The sequence below is a fragment of the Delphinapterus leucas genome, chromosome 8 (assembly GCF_059928025.1).
Source record: "Delphinapterus leucas isolate spDelLeu-1000000601 "Yukka" chromosome 8, BTC_Dleu_Yukka2, whole genome shotgun sequence".
NCBI lineage: Eukaryota > Metazoa > Chordata > Mammalia > Artiodactyla > Monodontidae > Delphinapterus > Delphinapterus leucas.
Window position 1 is genome coordinate 60012383 of NC_143136.1, and position 20436 is coordinate 60032818.

Here is a 20436-nt window from a genome sequence, read left to right on the forward strand (position 1 = left end):
AACAACATGGATGGACCTAGAGATTATCATACTAAGTGAAGTAAGTCATACAAAGACAAATATCATATGATATCACTTATTTGTGGAATCTAAAAAAGGATACAAATGACCTTATCTACAAAACAGAAACAGACTCTCAGACATAGAAAACAATCCTATGATTACCAAAAGGGAAGGGGGATGGGATAAGTCAGGAGTTAGGGATTAACAGATACAAACTACTATATATTTAATATATAAACAACAAGGACCTATTGTATAGCACAGAGAACTATATTCAATAACTTGTAATAACCTATAATGGAAAAGAATATATGTGTACATATGTACATATAGATACATACATATATATCTAACTGAATTACTTTACTGTACACTTGAAACTAACACATTATAAATTAACTATACTTCAATTTAAAAAGCTTGAAAAAATAAAATGGGCAAAAGATCTTAACAGATGTCTCAACAAAGAAGATATACAGATGGCAAACAGCATATGAAGAGTTGCTCAACATCATTTGTCAGGAGGAAAATGAAAATCAAAACAAGAATGAGATACCACTACATTCCTATATTAGAATGGCTAAAATACAGAAAACAGACAATACCAATTGCTGGTGAAGATGCAGAGCAAAGTAACTATCATCCATTGTTAGTGGGGATGCAAAATGGTACAGCTGTTTTGGAAGACAGTTTGGCAGTTTCTTACAAAGCTAAATATAGTCTGACAGTACAATCCAGCAATTGCACTCTTAAGTATTTACCCAACTGATTTGAAAATTTATGTTCACACAAAATCTGCTCACACATGTTTATGACAGTTTTATTTATAACTGCCAAGAAATGGAAGCAACGAAGATGTCCTTCAATAGGAGGATAAACAAACTGTGGTACGTCTATACAATGGAATGCTATTCAGTGATAAAACAAATGCTCAAGCCATGCAAAACACTGAATCTTAAATGTACATTTCTAAGTGAAAGAAGCCAGTCTACATACTATTTATTTGACTTTCTGAAAAAGGCAGAATTATAGAGAGAAAAAACCAGTGGTTGCCAGGGCTTCAGATAAGGATGGATAGGTGAAACACAGACAAATTTTTAGGACAGTGAAACTGTTCTGTGATACTGTAAAGGTGGATACATGATATTATGCATTTGTCAAAATGCACAGAACTTAGCACCTGGGGTGAAAGTTAATATATGAAGATTAAAACTATGATTTAGGAGGTTAGGGATCCCAGGATGGAATGCAGACTGTGACAAAAGAATTTGATTGTATTACAAATGTATGAAGTAACCTCCATGAAGGGAGTAGGGTGAGGGAGGTAGGGAAGGTGCTGACTTAGATAGTTTTAGAAATGAGCAGTCTGTAAGACTAAAGGCAAAACACTATACATAAGCACTCCATTCTAACTGATAAAGCTTGTTTCTCATAGGGGTACAGGTAATCAAAACCACGATACATACATGCTGGAATTAGACAATTAAATAGATGACAGATGGTACAAGTCAAATTTCTCAATGTTAGAGTGAGAAGTTTCAAACAAGCAAGAAGAAAAGGCTAGAATGATCCATTTGGTAATGGATTACAGTTAGAGAAATCGGTAGGAACTCATACTTGGCTAAATATAGATACAGATAGATGTGTGTATATATATATGTATTTATAGATATGCATTATGCACAAATTAGTATACCCACATACATTTCCTTGCTCTTTTAGCTGAGAGGGCTTAGAAGCAATAACATCTCAGTAGTAACAAGCACACATACCACCCAGATCTTGGTTTCTAATACCAAGATCTTCAATAAAAGGAACCAAGGATCCTTGACAAAACGGCTACTGCTAAGATGGGGACAGGGAATATACAAGCATCTAGTTGTGTCAAAAAATGTCCAAAAATATAAACCAAAATGAAACACGATTATGGAATATGTCAATGAAACACAGGAGCCAACTTAAAGAGCTACCAGTGGCCAATGCTGGAACAACTTGACTAAGAAAATAAATAAGTAATATTGGCTTACAACTCAAAATATAAAATAAATACCTATGAGTCTATGCTGATATGAAAAACAGTTGAATAAATAAACAAATAAATGTGGTAGAAGAGACAATCTCCCATGAGAAGAATTTCAAATGATTTATGTAGGCATCTGCTATCAAGGAGGTAGAGCATAACTCCCTTCTCAAGTGTGGGCTGTGCATAGTGACTTCCTCTCAAAGAGTTCAGTCTGGAAAGGGAATGACTTTACAGTAGAGAAACTTGGAAAATACTACCTTAACCAAATAATCAAAGTCAATGTTAACAACGATAAATCACCTTGACAGTATAAATTCTTGATATGCTGTGATGAAAATGGTACATCTGTTGTCTTTCCCAGAAAACCTATAATCTGAGTCTGATCTTGAAAAAATATCAGACAAATCACAAGTGAGGAACATTCTCCTAAATATCTGACCAGTATCCCTCAAATTGTCCAGTTCGTCAACAACAAGGAAAGTCTGAGAAACTGGAACAACCAAAGGAGTCTAAGGAGACAGGACCACTAGATATGAAGTGATATCCTGGAAGGGGTGCAGGAACAGAAAAACAAAGGAAGTCTGAATAAACAATAGACTTCCGTTACTAATAATGCATCAATACTGGCTCATAAAAATGCTAGAAGATAAAAATTGTCAATTCATAATTCTCTGTCCTTTAAAATATCCTCTAGGAATGAAGGTAAAAGAAAGACCTTCTCAAACGAAGAAAAGCGTTGGTCAATTTGTAGCCAGCAGACCTGTTTTACGAGACTTTCTAGAGGAAGTTCTTCGGTCAGAGAGGAAATGATACCAGTCAGAAACTTAGAACATCAGAAATGAAGGAAGAACAACAGCAACGTAACCAAAAATAATTCCAAGAATGGGAAGGGGATGAAGTGAAAACTGACTTTAAAAGATATAGATGGCTGTTTGAAAAAAAAAATTATTGCAGAGGAGATTCATTCTCCAATATGGTTGGGACAATATTAAAGTCCTTTCAAAAACTTCACTGAAAAGGTAGGATGTGAAACTATACATACAGTGTAAACTAAAATTTGTTTCTATGTATTAAATATAGAAACACTCAGAGCTCTGGGTGGTGGCATTTTAGGAGATGTTAAAAAACAGTTTTATGTTTCCAAATATTCAACAGAAACTATTACACTTATTATCAGGGAAAGATAACCATGATTTAAAAATCCACTGTCTTGCTGGACTTCGTCTTAGACTCTTGGCATAAACATTTCCCTTTAGGCACACAATATAAGCTTCAATGACTCATCTGAATGTAAATTTGGCTCACAGACTTTAAACCAAATAGATAAAAAAGAAGAATTCCTGTAATATCCTAGGACACATAGGCTTGCTGCTATCATCTACTGGCTCAGAACCCACATCTAAGTATCTCAAAAGACTTAACAAGATCAAATCTTGTTAATTTCCACATCATTCGTGTTAAGAAGACAGTGAAAAAGAAATTATGACTCTGATTGAAGGGAATGCATGTAGTTTTTAAAGCACAATGCTTAGGGCAATCAAAGCTGTTGCGAAATGTGATGTCAACATTATTCTCCTAACTGCTTCTGTCCTATTTCTTCATAAACAAGGGGTGAAGACTAACCCCCAAATGTGATATTGATTGCATTATGCTGTTATCTGAGCACACCAGAGGAGGGAGACTGATATTTCAGAAGTCAGCTGAATGTGCGTCACCGGGGAGGAAGAGTGAACAGCTACTATTTCCTGTCTTGCCTTCTTCCAGGGCCAGACCTCCCCCCTGTCAGAGCTGAGCCCACAGTGGTATCTCACCCACACTGACTCAGAATTGGGGTAGAGGGACCACAGGACCTACACTAGACCAGTCCGTGTCCTTCCCCAAGGTTTTCTAACAGTAGCTGCTGGGGAAAAACCAGGAATAGTTGGCGACCATGTTTCCAGGCTTGGGGAGAGGTGGAAGTAGAGCCCTTGGCCTCTATTAGCCCAAGGCCAGCGCCACACCAGCTCTTCCTGTGGACTTTGCCTTTGAACTGGCTTAAAATGGGTTTCTGCCACCTGTATCCTCCATAGTTTGGAGTTATACAGTAACTTAGTAACTGCATTCTTTTGAATCAGGAAAACATCAGGGGTGGTGAATAATGAAACTTTCTTTTTTCAGAAATCCTTTGGGTTCAAGTGACGTGGCTCTTACAATGTGTGAGGTATTTTGGCACTTAAGTCCAGTCTCTCTCAGTACCACATTCTGATATAATTATCCGTTTAATAACCAGTCTCTGTCCTAGGCTGTTTAAGCTGTTAGGCTGTTTGCTCTTTGAAGTCAAGAATTCGTTTTATTGGACTTTGTAGCTCCAGAACCAAAGTTTGTATCTGCGTGGCACATAGTGGGCACTTAATACATGTCAGTTGATTTTAAAAGAATTAAATATAATCATTTTTCCCCTATTATGGAATTACTTCACTCCTTCAAACTTAATTGGAAATTTGTGGCTTGGCTGGAAAACTTAATTTATTTAAGAAAAAGAGGGTTATTAACCCATTTAGTAGGATAAGACACTATAAAGAGAATGATTAAACTAATTAAGAAAACAAATTGTTTCAAGCAGGTCATAGCCATTTAAATCATATAGAAATAATTTGTGGGCTAAGTTACAAATAATGTGCCTCTACCTATTCATCCTAGGTCCCTGAGGATGTCTATTAAGTCACACTTTGTTAGCTTGATTCATTTACTATTTCTACCTGAAATATTCTATAAATCAACTTTTCATTAACCTTTTATTTGAAAGGCAATACCTGCAGTTATACACAAAATTTGCTCACAAACATAAATTCTCTTAAAATCTACAAAATATAACAGAAGGGGGGAGCCAAACCTAATAAAATTCTTGCTTATTTTTGTCTTGTATTTAATTCTTTCAGAAACATTCTAATTTTATTCATGCCCCAGGCATATACTACTCAGTATAAATACCTAAAATCAAATCTCATTACCACTCTCTAATCTAATGTTTATTATCATTAACGATTGACTGGACGGGGTACAGTACAAAAGCCTACTCATACCTCATTCCTGGATACTGTCTAGTATAACGACCTTCAAACTAGGTGTGCAAATTCACTTCATCCTCAGTCTTCCCTTTCTTAGCTGTTGGAGCTGCATCCTTCTGCGTGATTGGGCCAAGAACCCTTAAGTCGTCCTTGACTTCTCTCCTTCTCTCTCACCTCACATTTAATTCATCAGAAGATCCTAGGACTCCATTTTCAAAATCCACCCAGAATGCAACACTTTCCGCAGCCTCCAGTGTGACTACAATATCTCTCTCTCCCCATTAGCTGCTCAGGAGTCAGAGTTTAGTGACATTGCTGTGTCAAACTATTTCCATTCTCATCTGCTGATTTATGTGAACAAGCTTTTCCAGTGCTTACATACCTAAAAACCAAGAAGTGGAGAATTGATGTTAACCCCCTGCTGCCTACAGATAACAAATTCATTTTTAAAAAGCACCCAAGTCATTCAATGATGCCTTTACAGTTATAATTTAATATTTAATAATTATTTCTAAATATATATAAAATATTTATTTTGTTTTGACAATTGTATACTACTACTATCATTCAACTCAGAAGAAAAATTTTAAAGGAAACTTAACGGTCATTAGAAATTTTAAAACATTAAGATTTAAATATATACTTATTTTTGATACACGAAAGTATAAGAGTGTGATCAATAAGAGACTTTCAGTCGTAAAAATACATTACAACTTGGAGGTGCCACGTTAACCCTGCGCAGCTCACATTTGGACACTTAACACGAAGGAAGATTATCTTCCGTTTTATTTAAGACACTTATGTTTGAGTCTTTGTTACTGTAGCTAAATCTGTATATTGACTAATAATACATTGTCGTAATTTAAAAGTAATCAGGTCTGGACAAAGATTCGTTACAGTAGGATAAAATTCTATGTGGCAAATAGAATGGGAATATAGTTTAAAGGAGAAAAAGAAGTAATATAACATTGCCAACTGTTATAGAAGAGCTTATTCATATATTTTTAAAATGATGAGTAACAAAATATTTCCCATAATGTCCAACTCTGGGCTAATACACAGTAAGCATTCTATAAAAACTTGCTAGTTAATAGAATCACTTCTTGGGGAAAGCTGTTTGACTTACAGGATTGGGACTTAATATCTTTCTATGGACTTGCAGATCAGATGCCCCTTCGTTTAGTAAAGTGAAATTATCAACAACATATTAGATTGGAAGATATATGAATGGATGAATGAATGAATGAATAAATGAGTTGGATATTTTGGATAATTCAGAGGTTCCCAAGTACCAGTCATCTTACAAAAGAAAATAAAATTTACTATTAATATTTCCACTTTCATCCAAACATTTTGCGCCATGTAACTAAAAACTTCAGCTGTAAGGTTAGACATGTAGAAACACTGGAATGGCCAGCAGAGGGAGCCCAAGTGTTTTTCTGAACATACCAGACACCAAAAAGAAAACATAAAGCTGGGGGAACAGGGGACGGGTGTGCGTAGCGGAAGGGACCATTACCGGTTTCAGTCAAAAGAATATCTTGTTGAATGACACAGCCATTTTTGCAATATGTTACAAATTCCTTTACTAGGTAGTTGTACATTGCAATGCTTTGAAAATTTAAATAGAAGAATTTGTTAATATAATATTAAAAAAGCTCACATACCCTAAAACTAGAAGGTGCAGGGTGGACTGCCATGATGACATCCATGATTCTCTGCTGGGCCCCCAAACGAGCCAGGTGCCTTCTCCAGCTTATCTTCTTTACTCTCTTACAGCTCTTACTCTCTACCCCATCCGTCTTTGTAGTCAACTTTGGGTGTGGTTTCCTCACTTTGTTTGGGATTGGGCTATCAAATTACAGCACCAAATCAGTGCTTGGTGTGACTTGGGAATTGTTCATTCTCTTAGCTGAGCTAAGTTACAAGGACATTAAGATGAATGACTTTTCATTTGGCATCTTGCTGTCTTCCCAGAATTGAGCACTGGACCAAGTCCTAATAGGACGCAAGCTTTTATAAGGTTTCCCAGACCCAATCTCCTCCTAAACCAGAACCTACTGGACAGCCTCAGAGATCCCCAGTCTAGGATAATATCCCTGGACTGAGGTTACCAACAAGGGTGTGATCTCCTTTGGAATGAAGCTCCAGGGAAGCTTAATGTAGGGTTTTATGTTTGGGAGCAGTGTAAAGTTTGGGAATTTCCCCCCTGCTTTACCTTATTTGATCTCCCAACAATCCTTTTGCTGTGGTTCACTGGGGAAATCACCATTTTATCGATGAGGAAACTGAGGGTCAGAGTGCTAGGACTTGTTCAGTGTTGCTGGCTATTAAGTGTCAGGGACAGAAGCTGATGCACCTCTGGGGACACAGACTATAACAATGAATATGTATTGAATCCAGTCATATTAGTATATTCTGAGACAGAAATAAAATTCTCATCTTCCTTTTCTGTCAAATTACGAATAGGTAGAAAGTCGGATGGAAGTGAATTTAATGGCTTAGCACCTGTTTTACGGGGTATTTTCACAGTATGTTTTCCTAAGTTTCTTTTTCATGTCCGGATGGGATAATTTTATCATGTATGCAAATAAATTAGCAGAAACCAGATTAAATTCCACAAGATTAGGTCCTCTGCTGAATGCTGCTAGATTTAACATGTTGATTAAAGCCTTGACTATGGAATCAAAAGCATTCTTATTAAATTTGACAATGATACCCAATTGGGTGGGGTGGCTGGCACTTAGGAAAACTGGAATGAAATTTAAAATAACCTTGACAAATGGAAAAGGAAAAAGAGGTCAAAATTCAATAGAAAGCTTTGCAGAGTGATTCATTCACGAGAAGGGGGAAAAAAACAAAGGAGAACCACAGAAATCAGAGAGCACTGACTGGGCAATTATAGCAGAAAAGGAGCTGGAGATCAGAGTGAACAATAGGCTTCAAAGGCATCAGCTCCAGATCTGTCATTTTTAAAAGGAAGGCATGATATTGGGATGTACAAATAGGGGGAAATTCAAGCTAATTCCCCATCTGCATTCAAAACAGATCAACCTTTAGTTAACGAAAAAAAAAAAGGTGTTTTGTTGGAACCCTGAAATGCCTGATGCTTAGAAGTCAGATTTTGACAACTTTGCAAGGGCTCCTAGCAAGTAGAGTCCAAAATAATGAAAAGTTTTTTATTTTGAAAGGTTTTGAAAAGCTCTGGTACTCTGTTCCTTTGTTCATGCATCGTTCTCCTTTCCCTTCCACCTGGGTAACATCTACGTTCCATCAAAAGCGCACGGAGGCATTTCCTCCTCTTCCGGGAGGCCTGCTCTGAGCCCCTCCCCTTCTCCTGAGAACCACACAGCCCCATGTGCCTCCTGAGAGTATGTAGGGGTGCCAGCACTGGCACTTGGCCTGCGTCATCTCACTAATCCTCCTGGCAGGCCCCTCGGCTTCCACCGCTATGCCACTACTCCCACACTACTGTTACTCTTACCCTGTAGCTGGGGAAACAGAGGAGTAAAAGGTTAACTAACTTGTCCACCTTCACATGGTTAGTAAGCGGCAGAGCTGGACTTAGCTCAAGCCCGCAGAGCCTCTAAGGCCACGCGGTCACGCCACGGCCTCCCGACCACACGTGCCACAGCACTGCAGTGTGCTGGCTTGTGTTCACACGTCTGCTTCCATCCCCGGCTGCAACTCCCTGAAGGTGCTACACTATTTTCATGGCTCCACGTGGCGCCTGGGATCCATCAATACATATGCATTCGATTAAAGGTTTTCAAGCAACTAGACAGCACATTCTACGGGTACTTCTGAATCATTCTTTGACTGAAGGAAAACAGAAAATAAAACAAAGCTGGAGAGAACTTGAACATTTATAAAAACTGGCAATAAGAATTCTGAACAAAGCCTGATCATATTACGAAAAGTTGGTGTTACGATTTTCTTTTCTGGAAATTCTAAAGAACGAAAATGGTTAAATATAAATTTATATATACATCTGCATGTGTCCATATATGTACATATGGGTGTGTATATGTGCATCTATCTATAATGTAATTTTACCGAAAGGTAAAGAGAACAACTATAGAATATTTTAATATCTATGGACTCAGGGCAGTCTTGACACCGAATTATTAGAAAAGAATCCAAATCCTAAATGACATGTAATCACTGGATTAATTTATCCAGTCTAAGAACACTACAATTTTCTCTCCTAAACCTAAGACGTATTTTGCAAATAATTTGGTTTCAATTTGTCAAAACAAGGACGATAAACATTCAAATACATCAAACATAAACGATACTACATATTTTATTCCCACAGTCAATCAAGATAACATGCTAGCAGCGCCAAGTGACTGGTGATGAACATAATTGCCTGCAGCACAGAGCAAACTATTTCTGAAGACAGCAGTGTGCTCTCCCATAACTCTGGAATCGGCAGTGTGGTGTCTTGCTATCAACGTGACATTATGTTCCTGGCCCTGCTGAGACTGGAGCTAATTCTCAGCAGGAATGCCAATAGTGAACAGCCTCACCTCAAGGCCGTGGCATTTGTTAAAGTGAGAGCAGGGAGAGGCTGCTGGCTAGAGAGACTGGGGAATATAATTTCTTTTATGATTATTATTTTTAACCATTAAACACTACCCAGGTTCTCTGTGATATCTTGCCCAAGTCAAATTCTGACTACAGAAGACACTGAGAACATATTCAAAGCAAGGTTATGTGGTTAACTCAGTGGCAGCCCTAGATCAGCATGGCAGCAATACTCAAAGGCTCTCCTCCTAAAAATGTAGAGACACCGACATTAGAACACTGAATCAGTCACCAAATATAATTTGTAATATTATAAAAATAACTCTAAAATATATTTGCGAACCACCACCCCAATACACCCCGATAGGTGCCTTTTCATCAAGCAAACTCACAGCTTTGCGGGTCCTGTGAACACTGCCGAAGAACATTCAGAGGCAACAAACACATGGCATAATTGACAACAGAAGGTCAGATGTTCAGAGAGTTCCCTGCACTTACTATTTACTATGTAGATGAAGGTCAAGTACACATCATCGTAAAAATTCAATCAGAAACAGAAACAGACTTACAGATATAAAAAACAAACTTAAGGTTACCAGAGGGGGAACGTGGCGGGGAGGGATAAATCAGGGCCTTGGGATGAACGTACACACACTGCTATATATAAGACAGATAACCAACAAGGACCTACTGTATCGCACAGGGAGCTCTACTCAATATTCAGTGATAACCGATAGAAGAATCTAAACAAGAATGAATATATGTATATGTATAACTGAGTCACTTTGCTGTACACCTGAAACTAACACAGCTTTGTAAATCAACTATGCTCCAATAAAATTTTAAAAAGAGAGAAAAAAATTTCAATCAGTATGCCACTGCAGAAGCTAGAGAGAGATGGCACAGGCCAGCTTTTATATGAGGAGAGGAAGGGATGGAATAAAAAGCAGAAAGAAATTCAGCAAGGGCCTCTTGCCCCATAAAATGCCTAATTCACAAACATAAAAACAAACATTTCTTCAGAGACCAAGAGCTGAAGTTGTCCTTGGCACCTTTGACATTAACAGGCTGTTTTTTCCCGGGAGGTGGGGCCAAGTCAGTCTTGGCTTGCTGAGCTACACGTTCTAATAGGCCAGCTAAGGAATGAGTATTTACACACTACAAAGGCGTAATTTCGGGCCAGCAACACTGCTAAATCTAATCTTCTCTTGGGTGATAAGCAACTTGTCCTTCAAATGAAACGAGCAGCTCAGGATTTTCTGCCTTCAAGCGTTTGGTTGGTTTGCTCTCCTGTGTAGAGCTTCGTACCCTCAGCCAGTCACATGTGTGTTGCTTCAGTGTGGTGACGGTGCTGGTTAAAACATTCTCACCCTAGACCAGAGGGAAATGGCTGCTGGGGTAAAGCTGTGAACTCTGGCCAGGATGTCCCAATCAGCTCTGGACGCCTACCAGTCACGTTTTAAAGTAGGATTTTAAAAACTGTGTTCCACCATAAACTGTTGGTTTGAATTCAATTTGAAAGCTGGAGTTGAAAGGTTTTACCGAGTTTTATGGAGTTTTCTAGGTTTTTTTTTTTTTTTTTAATATTTTAAGTCTCTATAAGGATACACAATTTCCTTTTTCTTCATCTGACCCAGAATCATAGCCAATCTACAATGGTAAAATAAGACATCATCATTTAATTGGTGGAAAATATTCTAATCTGTTTTCTCTAACCTTGAAAAAGAGCAACAATAGGGATAAATGTTACTATAGTCCCTAAAAATTCCTAAAATTGCTAACCTATTGACCCTAGTAATTACTTATTATTGCTCTCTCCTTAATGAGAATTTTCACAAAGCATGTAAACCATGTCCTTACCATTTGCCATTTAAAACCTTATGTCTTTATAATCATTTCCAAAAATTATTCTTCATATAAATAACCCATGATTTTTTAAGAGTTTGGGAAGATTTAAGTAATCTTCTTAAAAGGAGACCAACCAAATAGCTTTACAAAACCCCCAGTCTTGCTTGTTATTAGCATCTAGCACCAGCTCTTCCAGTGCTTGGGAAACCTCTGGGCTCTGAGTTGATAGTGCTTTACACTGGGGACGTATCCTTGCGTATTTCACAAGAAGCTAACTAATCACAGCGTCAACGTTATCACTGCCTCAAACATGAAGACCTCAAATGACCCTTTTGGAAACAAGATGTTTGTAAATCAGAGAATGGGATTCTTTTGCTATCTTCCTGAGTCTATTTTCTGGCTCCTTCCACACTGAGGAAGAAACGTATAAGCTTCTAAAACTACAAAACTCCTTAGCAGTTGCCTCTCAAAAGAATGGAGCACAGTAAGCAGCAAAGTCTATCTACGCAGCAAAATACAGACAAGCTCATTCCGTCAAAGGGCAACCGTAACATTCAACTAGAAAGCGTTCTTTTCATTGCGATTTTTATGTTCTGTGTTAAACATGGTCAGTCAGGTATAGCCACTGATCGGAGACAGAAAAATAAAATAAAATTTAAACAGATCAAAGAGAAGAACCTATGAAACCAACAAGCCCAAACAATTGCAACCCTGACAAAATGGTCTTCTTGCTTTATTGGTTCAATGTTAATTTTTCTAACATTTTTATCAATTATTTTACAGGTTCCAGTATCCTCTGTCATCTAAAGTTGAATGATGTCCCTATGAATTATAATAAGTAGTAGACAAAATAATCCAGCAAGTTAACTGCCTATTTGTTTCTACGGAAGTGCAATTTATGAAAAGAAAGTTCTTTTTATGAAAGGTAAGGCTCGGTCTGGAAATAAAGTATAGCTGGCAAGGCAGCTAAAAACACCATTTACTGACGTTTGCATATTTGATTGAAAGTTAAACATGGTGATTAACAAAATCAGGAGTAGAGCTAGAAAAAAGAATTTATTCTTTCCATAAAGAATCTGTTTGGACACTGAGACAATAGTCTAAGTGCTTTTGTTTCAGTCCACAGGCATATTATTGCTATTTAGAGAAACATAAAGGGAATATAATATTGCCCAGCATGTAAAGAAGGTAAAGGATGAAAGAAATCATCCTAACACAACTTGTCTCTCTTTTTCTTTTTAAAGTAAGACATTTCTGTATTGCTTGTTTTTGCTTTTGTTTTTTTTAAATATATTTATTTATTTTACTTATTTATTTTTGGCTGTGTTGGGTCTTCATTGCTGCACGCAGGCTTTCTCTAGTTGCGGCGAGTGGGGGCTACTCTTTGTTGCGGTGCGCAGGCTTCTCATTGTAGTAGCTCCTCTTGTTGTGGAGCACGGGCTCTAGGCGCATGGGCTTCAGTAGTTGTGACACTCAGGCTCAGTAGTTGTGGCTCACGGGCTCTAGAGCGCAGGCTCAGTAATTGTGACGCGTGGGCTCAGCCGCTCCGCGGCATGTGGGATCATCCTGGACCAGGGCTCGAACCCATGTCCCCTGCATTGGCAGGCGGATTCTTAACCACTGCGCCACCAGGGAAGTCCCCAACTTGTCTCTTATAAAGGAAAAAATTCAATTAACATTAACACCACTTTAAGGCTCTTAGGCGTCTTTTTATCTTTCTAGAGCTTCAACTCTACTCATGAATGTCTTTCATCTCATTTGTTTTATTTTGACTGATGGCACTGGAGAGCTTTCCTAATAGCATGTGGTGACGTTGTATCCACTCTACTTGCTGACAGAGAAAAAGTATGCTTCCTCTTGCTAGTGAGTTTGACATAGAATGACCCAAACGAATACAAGTAAGTATATACTATGACTAGTTATTGGGGAGACAGGCTGGCCAGCCCCCTAAATCTCTGAGGGCAAGACGCTGTTAAATTCATTGTATCTGACTTTCTGCAAACTTCAAACTCCTCTTTTGTCATGAAGTGAGCTACATGACAGCTGGCAGGCTTTCTGATTAGAACGTTGCATCTGTCGTTCTACTGTGGGGAGGTCCAACCTAAAGGTCACCAGGTGCCTAAGAGAGACAGAGCATCCTTTTGAAGCTTAGAACATTTGAGACCTCCTGGGGCCTGGCCATTCTGTGTGTGCTCTCCACACCACTGACAGTCCCCTGATGAGGAAGCACCAGGCCCTTTTATCATCTTTATTTGGCCAATGATCCATGTATTATTTGTTACAGCGTGCTTTGGGACATCCATGTCCAAAATGGTGCTAAGATCAGTTACTTTAGCATCTAAAGCCTATGGTTTTAGACTCTCCATGAACCTGATCATCTACAGCTTTACTCAACATACAAAGATACATTTTTTAAATAGCAAAATACCATTACAAAGGTTCACTGAACAAACACATTTTAAGGAGGGTTAGTAGACATTTGATCATGTCCAAAACGTCCATTGGATATCTGGTCCACATCAAAATGTCCTTGAAATTTGGTTGTATCCAAAAAGTTCATATGCATATTTGGTCCATGACAAATGGTTTTGGACAGGACAAATATCAAGGACCTTTTGGCATGGACCAAATGTCTCTATAGATGCTTTTGGACCAGATCAAATGTCCTTCAAGGTTAAGGAGAGCCATAAAATGTAAAAGGACAGTTACTTTATAAGGGGTAGGGAGAAAAGACAGCTAGAAAATGATACAAGACTTGATAAAATAATAATTATTGCAACAGTCCTCACCTTTACTGAGCTCTATTGTATGACTCTCCATGCTTTCCACAGATTATCTCACTCAGTATTCACGATGGCCTCTTAAGGTAGTCACAACCAACACCCACATTTTAAAGATGAGGCAAGGATGTTTAGAGAAGTTAAGTGGCTTGCGCAAAGTCCCACAGCTAGGAACTGAAGTCCTTTGCTGAACCAAGTCAACGAGGATTTGGTGTGACATTTCAAGTGACACTGCTAGGTCTTGAACCCAAATTTGTAGTGGTATAGCAGTGGACCAGAATTCCCAACCAGCCCTTTAAAACCAACATTATGAAAACAGGAGGACCTAAAGAAAGCTAGAGTCAGACCTCTGAAAAGCAATACAGAAATAGTCTGAAATTACCACAGACACCGGCCCCGAAGCAGGAAAAGGACAGAAAAGGGAGACAGTTCTGTAACACTGTCACTTGGGTACAGCAACTGAGGAACATAATGACAAGTCAATACAATTGAGAGCCACCAAGCACCACTTCAGATTAATCCCTACACACTTCCGTATTAACCCTTCCATGTTGTTGTCTAAATTTAGATTCCAGTTAATATCATTATTATTTGCATGCAAAGAGAATGCCACGACACCACTACCAGCCTTAGAAGGAGTACTTGGCACTGGTTCTTGGTGACAGGTTTATCCTAAAGCACCTACTCTCTTACCTGTTTGCCCTGACCAAATAGAGCAATTCATTATTTTCGACTTCAAAGAGAAATACTGACTCTAATGCACTTGGATACAATTATAAGATCAACTGGCCTGAAATCTCCTATTTTGTATTCCTACTAAGGAAAAACAGCTAATTTTCTATGTGCTGTTAAACTAGTGGTTTTCTCTACTGCCACGTATGCATCATGGGAAAAAGAAAACACTTATCAATTATACTGTTTGTCCCTAGAGTAACCTTTCTTCGGACTAGTCAACATCAAGGACATGTGATGACCACGTCAGAGCAATCAACCTTCTCCCCTTCATATTTCAAAGTGACTCACCAAAGATGCCAGAATAAGATTAGAAAAATATTTACTGCTCTGTTGAATGTGGATAAAGAGCTCTCTTTGATGGTAGCGTTACCACAATTATTTTTTTACCTTATGACAGTTTTTAGAAATTAGGCAGAGACAGAGCAGCTACTCACGTTCTCCTTGTCAGGAATCCCTAGAAGAGGAAAGAGAGAGAGAAAGAGGATGAGCTGTAAGATCAACTTGCAAAATGGCAATGAAATCCCCTGCTGAATCAAACCAAGTTACATTTCGGTGTTTTCAATTTGTCTTTCCATAAAAACGTACATAATGCTGCTTAGAAACATAGCAGCACCTACCAAAATCTGTAACATAAATAAATCAATGAATCAGGAGCAGGGCTGTGTGCCAGACAATAAAATCTCATACTTATTTTGCTTTTCTACCGTACGCTTTACTCTCCTAGAGGTGAAAATCCAGCCCTGCTTATTTTACACCATGCGAGCAACTGTCTCAGAGCAGTTACTCTGTCTTGGGCACCAGAACACTCAGAATTTTAGACAAACACATCAACTCTTAAGTTGCACGGATAGTATTTTTCCAAGGCAAACCTCCTGACACCGCTCCAGGGATTTGAACCTGGGGGCAGGTCGCACATAAAGACTACTAGCACACAACTTTTATTTTGGGCAAAGCAAACCGCTGCTGCTTCCAAGTCAGGTCCCAGTAGGCAATGGCTGTTTGCAGGGGTGTCTCAATTTTCTTAGCAAATAAGTTAATCATTCGTCCATTCACTCATTTACACACATTTCATGAGCACTTGGTCCAGGCTGGCACTGGTCCTTTGCACTTCCTTTGGGTCTGCTATTCTGCCATGGTAAGGGTGGCCATACTGGAAGGTCACCAGCCCCAGCAGAGCTTACTGGCCCCAGTACGAGTGAGAACAAGCGGCCTTATACTGAAGCGACAGGAGTCCAGGTGGTTTTTATGTATGGCTTGCACCTAGCTTAGAACTACTGGGGTGGTGTGAGGGGGTTTGCAATGCAAAAATATAGTACATCCAAATTCTGAGTAAGCAGGACTTTATGTGTTTAATAAGGGGTCATACAGGACTTAAAATATTGGCATTAAAAGCACCGAGTGCCCATCCTAATAGGCAGCAGTAAGCAGGAGGGGTAAGAAAAGAATAGATTATTAGGAAACGTACCCTAATTAAACTTTGACCCCCAACCTGGGATAGTATCGGGACATAACAGCTCAGGCTGGAAACAGCTCAGGCAGGAAACAAGGGGACAGAGAGGGTTGTCCTCTCAAGCAGAGTATTAATGAACATCACTTCTCGGATCTGCCAGAAAGAGTAAGCGTGGCCCAATGTCAGCACTCTGAAATTCGTCTTGAGCTCATTCATCCATTTATCCATCCATCCAACGACCATTTGAAAGGACTAGAGTTGACTAATGAGGAGATACAGGGTTGTAACAGAAGCTTACTTTCTAGGAGGTTTAATAAGATAAACACACAGTTGTACAAATCATCGTATCAGAGTGGATAGAAATTAGGGTATCTGTAGAGAAATAATACTGAAAAGGTGCTCTCAGACCATGCAGGAACTTGCAAGTTGGGCTAAGGCATTAGCAGTCTTGGAATTTCACCTTGTATGCCTGGCCATGGACCATCATTAAAGGTTCTGAGCAACAGAGTGGTATGATCAAGAAAAAGGAGGGAAGGGACTTTTCAAAATTAAAAGACACCAAAGACATAAAAACCAGAGGCAATGGCATGGTCCTTCACGGAAGCGCAGTTTGAACAATTAACTAACTACAAAGACATTCAGTTGGGGAAATTCGGACTTGGATTGAGTGGTGGATATTATTAAGGAAAATCATACCAGTAATTAGGTATGATAATGGTGTGGTTTTTGCATGGAAAAGTCTGTATTTTCAAAAATGCCTGCTGAAGTATTTGGGGTGAAATGTATATATGTGATTAGAAGAAGGAAATATGGCAAAATAATAATATGAAAATACCTATCAAATTATTACTAATCTTATTTAAGTATTAAAGCTTAATATTAATTAAAGTGATGACAATACAGGTATTAACTGTATCATTCTGTATGCCTGAAATTTTTCATAATAAAAAGTAAATTTAAAAAGTTCTGTGTAAGTCAGGTGTAGGGTAAACCAAGAGTGAAATAATGAAGGTTCAAAGCCAGCTGAGCCATCTTTGCTCTCAGGTCAAGGGTCATGAGGCCCTCAGCCAGGGGGCTGCAGAGGGGAGAGAAAGGAAAGAATATGAACACTACAGAGGAAGGAACAAGGGATGGACAAGTGATTAACTTCAGGGGGGTGGAGGTGAGAGAAAAGAGGACCCCCAAACAGCGGAGGTTTAGTACCTGGTATGGGAGGACAGTGGAGTTATGAATGGAAATACACTTTCAGGAGGAAGGATGGTTTGTGGGAATCACGATGTATTCCGTTACTGATATTTTGAGTGCATGAGACCAGGAGGACATCCGGGTGGAAAGAGAATCGGATCAGTAGTCACTTGGAAAGTTAGGCTGCCCTTTGTAAGACTCAAACAGATTTGTATCAGTTGCAAGAAAGGATGCAGCGGTGGAGGGGTCAGTATAGAGGAAAAAAGAGAAAAACAGCCAAGGCTGTCTAAACTTCCAGCTGAGGGGAAGAATACCCATGAAAGAATACAAGGGGCCAGAGAGATACAAGAAAACCAGGATAATGCAGTGGAGGCTGGGACCCAAGAGAGGATGGAGTCCGAACATGGAAAATCTTACCCAGTCACAGAGAGTGTGTAATAGTAGTGACTGAGGCTGGCTATTGGCTGGTCACTGGAGAATTCAGATGGCTTGAGTCAAGAAGTATACGGCAGAAGGAAGACTTTGAGGGGTTAAAGAGTAACTGGTGGTGAGGAAATAATAGCTCACATCACTTGGGTGCTTATTATACGCCCGGCACATTTGCTTCTAAACATTTGACACGTTTTGCTTCATTTAATCCTCACAACAATCCTATGAGGAAACCGAGGCGCAGAGACACTAAGTGCCTTAACGGAAGTCACACAGCTAGGAGACAGCACAGCTGGGATTTCCAGCTCAGTTACTGGTCATCCCTAGATCAGCCAGGGGAGAAAAATCAAGAACAGGGGAAGAAATGAAAGGAAAGAAAGATCTGCCCTCCAACACCCACCTCTCCAAGGACAGAAGAGAAACAGAGAAAGAGAGGGCACAGGCTGCCCAGAAACTGGGAAACAGAGGGGACGGAAGCTCACTTAAGATCCTGGTCAGGCGGGAAGGAGGGTCACCTGTAGAGAGTGACAAGTCTGAGCGTGAGAATGAGAGTGGGAATTCAAGGAGGTAGGAAGAGGATGGGAAGGGTGGCTCTGGCTCTGAAGAGGCTTGGAGTGGAAGTACTGCTCGATCCATCAGTGTGTCAGTGTTGAAGTGCCACAGCTTCAGAAACCCCAGGGCTCGCTGCCTCGTAACACACATACAGACAAGAGCCAAGTAAGGGGACCCAGAGCCTCAACGAGCAACTCCCAGGGATGGTATCGAGTGCTAAAAAGATGCTTCTGACATGCATGAACAGATAAACAGACTCAGGACACAGGATTTCTTCGAGTCTAGTGCGCACCCATTAGAAAAGAGCATCACAGAGAAAAACTTCCTTTCTTTTATGATCAGCCAGAGACTCATCTGGCTGAAGGCCTGGAATTGGAAGAGGCCACGATTTAAGAAGAAGAAAGAATGAATCCCGCTGCTTCTCTCCTTGATCAGTAGCATCAAAGTAAGCAAGAGGTGTGGCTCTCAGGTGTCTACGACGAACACAGTTCTTGAACCCCATTTTTAAAAGAGCCCAGAAACAACACTTTAAAATGAAGGTATTTTGGGAAAGCATGCTGAAGTTCCGACTAGTACCAGAGCACACCTCCCTCTATCAGCTAAGACCACGAAATTATACTATAGGAACAATTTTTTAAAATAACTCAAGTGTGGGCTGGTGGGTCTGTTTATCCACAAGAGAGTCTGGAGACTTACTGTCAAGCTGGTGTAGGAAGTATTTTTGTGTCACATGAAAACACATGCCGCACAACAGACTTTTATATACAAAATGTTCATGTTTTTCACTTACTGTCATTGTTAGAGCCTGTTTCCATAACACCATAAGGAGGAGCCAGAAGTCCTGCCATGTACTGTCGATACTTCTGAAAGACAAGATTGTAAACTCAGTGTACGGATATTTACTCACTTTGAACATTCACGTATTTACATGTTAAGAAGCAGAAACGCTGGGTGTCAGGAAGCATCTGAGTCTTGTATTTATAGAGCCATGGAGCGTGCTGTCTGGGCTCTGGGGCCTAAAATAAAAATGCTGTGTTCTAAAGAGGTCTTCCCGGATGAGACTGAAAGAGCCCCTGTTGGGGAGGGAGTTCTGTCACAGCCCGTTCCTCCATGTATCTGCGGCTGGTTAACCAAACGGTGCGGGCTCTTACCCTCCCCTCCACCTCTCGCCAAGCCTCTCATGCTCTCAAACACACGCTCAGGTTTTTGAGGAGGGAAAAGACATTTGGTTTTTGCAGATGCAGATACAAATAAAAGTGCCGCCTTCTTAACAGGTGAATAGCACTGAATCAGCTGTCTTTCAAAGCAAAAAGAAATGCATCTCTAGAAAATGTCTGTTTGGAAAGAAGATGATTCATCGCCATTCACCAACTTCCTTTTACACTGTACACCTGCCCGTTATGTGACCTCCAAAGAACTTTCGATTTGTTGTCAAATACAATAGTTTGGCTTCATTTAGAACTATGTGGATTCCCCTGAATTGTCTCCCCCTAACTTTTGGTCCAGGCCTGCTTTAAAACCTGGGGCTCAGCGATACATAATTAGCCTTGGGAGTCTGTGCTGTTTTGAAGGGATAAGGCTTGGTGAGCATAAAGCATGTAGGTAGAGCACCCAACAAGAGAGGAGTGACATTTATGAAGAATGGAAAGTGAGTGTAAGACATCGTCTCTTCTCAGGTAATAAGTACAGCCTCCTCCCCTTTCAGAGTGAAAAGCTGGGCAATTTTATTTATTGCATGGTGTCATGTATATTTATGGTTTATAATTATGATGACACATAAATGTTAAACAGCACCAAAGGAATCAACACTATAACGTGCTTGTGGGTTACACAAACGTCAGCAGAAAAGACTTC

At 39.6% G+C, this 20436-nt stretch overlaps 1 protein-coding gene across 1 annotated transcript in view; it reads right to left on the bottom strand.

Annotated features, from left to right (window-relative positions):
* RAPGEF4 (Rap guanine nucleotide exchange factor 4) overlaps nucleotides 1-19460 on the bottom strand; it is a 141299-nt gene extending 121839 nt beyond the window's left edge. The window contains exons 1-2 of the mRNA XM_022570050.2: nucleotides 19373-19460; nucleotides 15401-15420 (exon numbers count right to left, since the gene is read on the bottom strand). Of these exons, the coding sequence (XP_022425758.1) occupies nucleotides 15401-15420; nucleotides 19373-19430 (78 nt within the window). The 5' untranslated portion in view covers nucleotides 19431-19460. The remainder of the gene's footprint in view (nucleotides 1-15400; nucleotides 15421-19372) is intronic.
* Nucleotides 19461-20436: the final 976 nt, after the last annotated feature.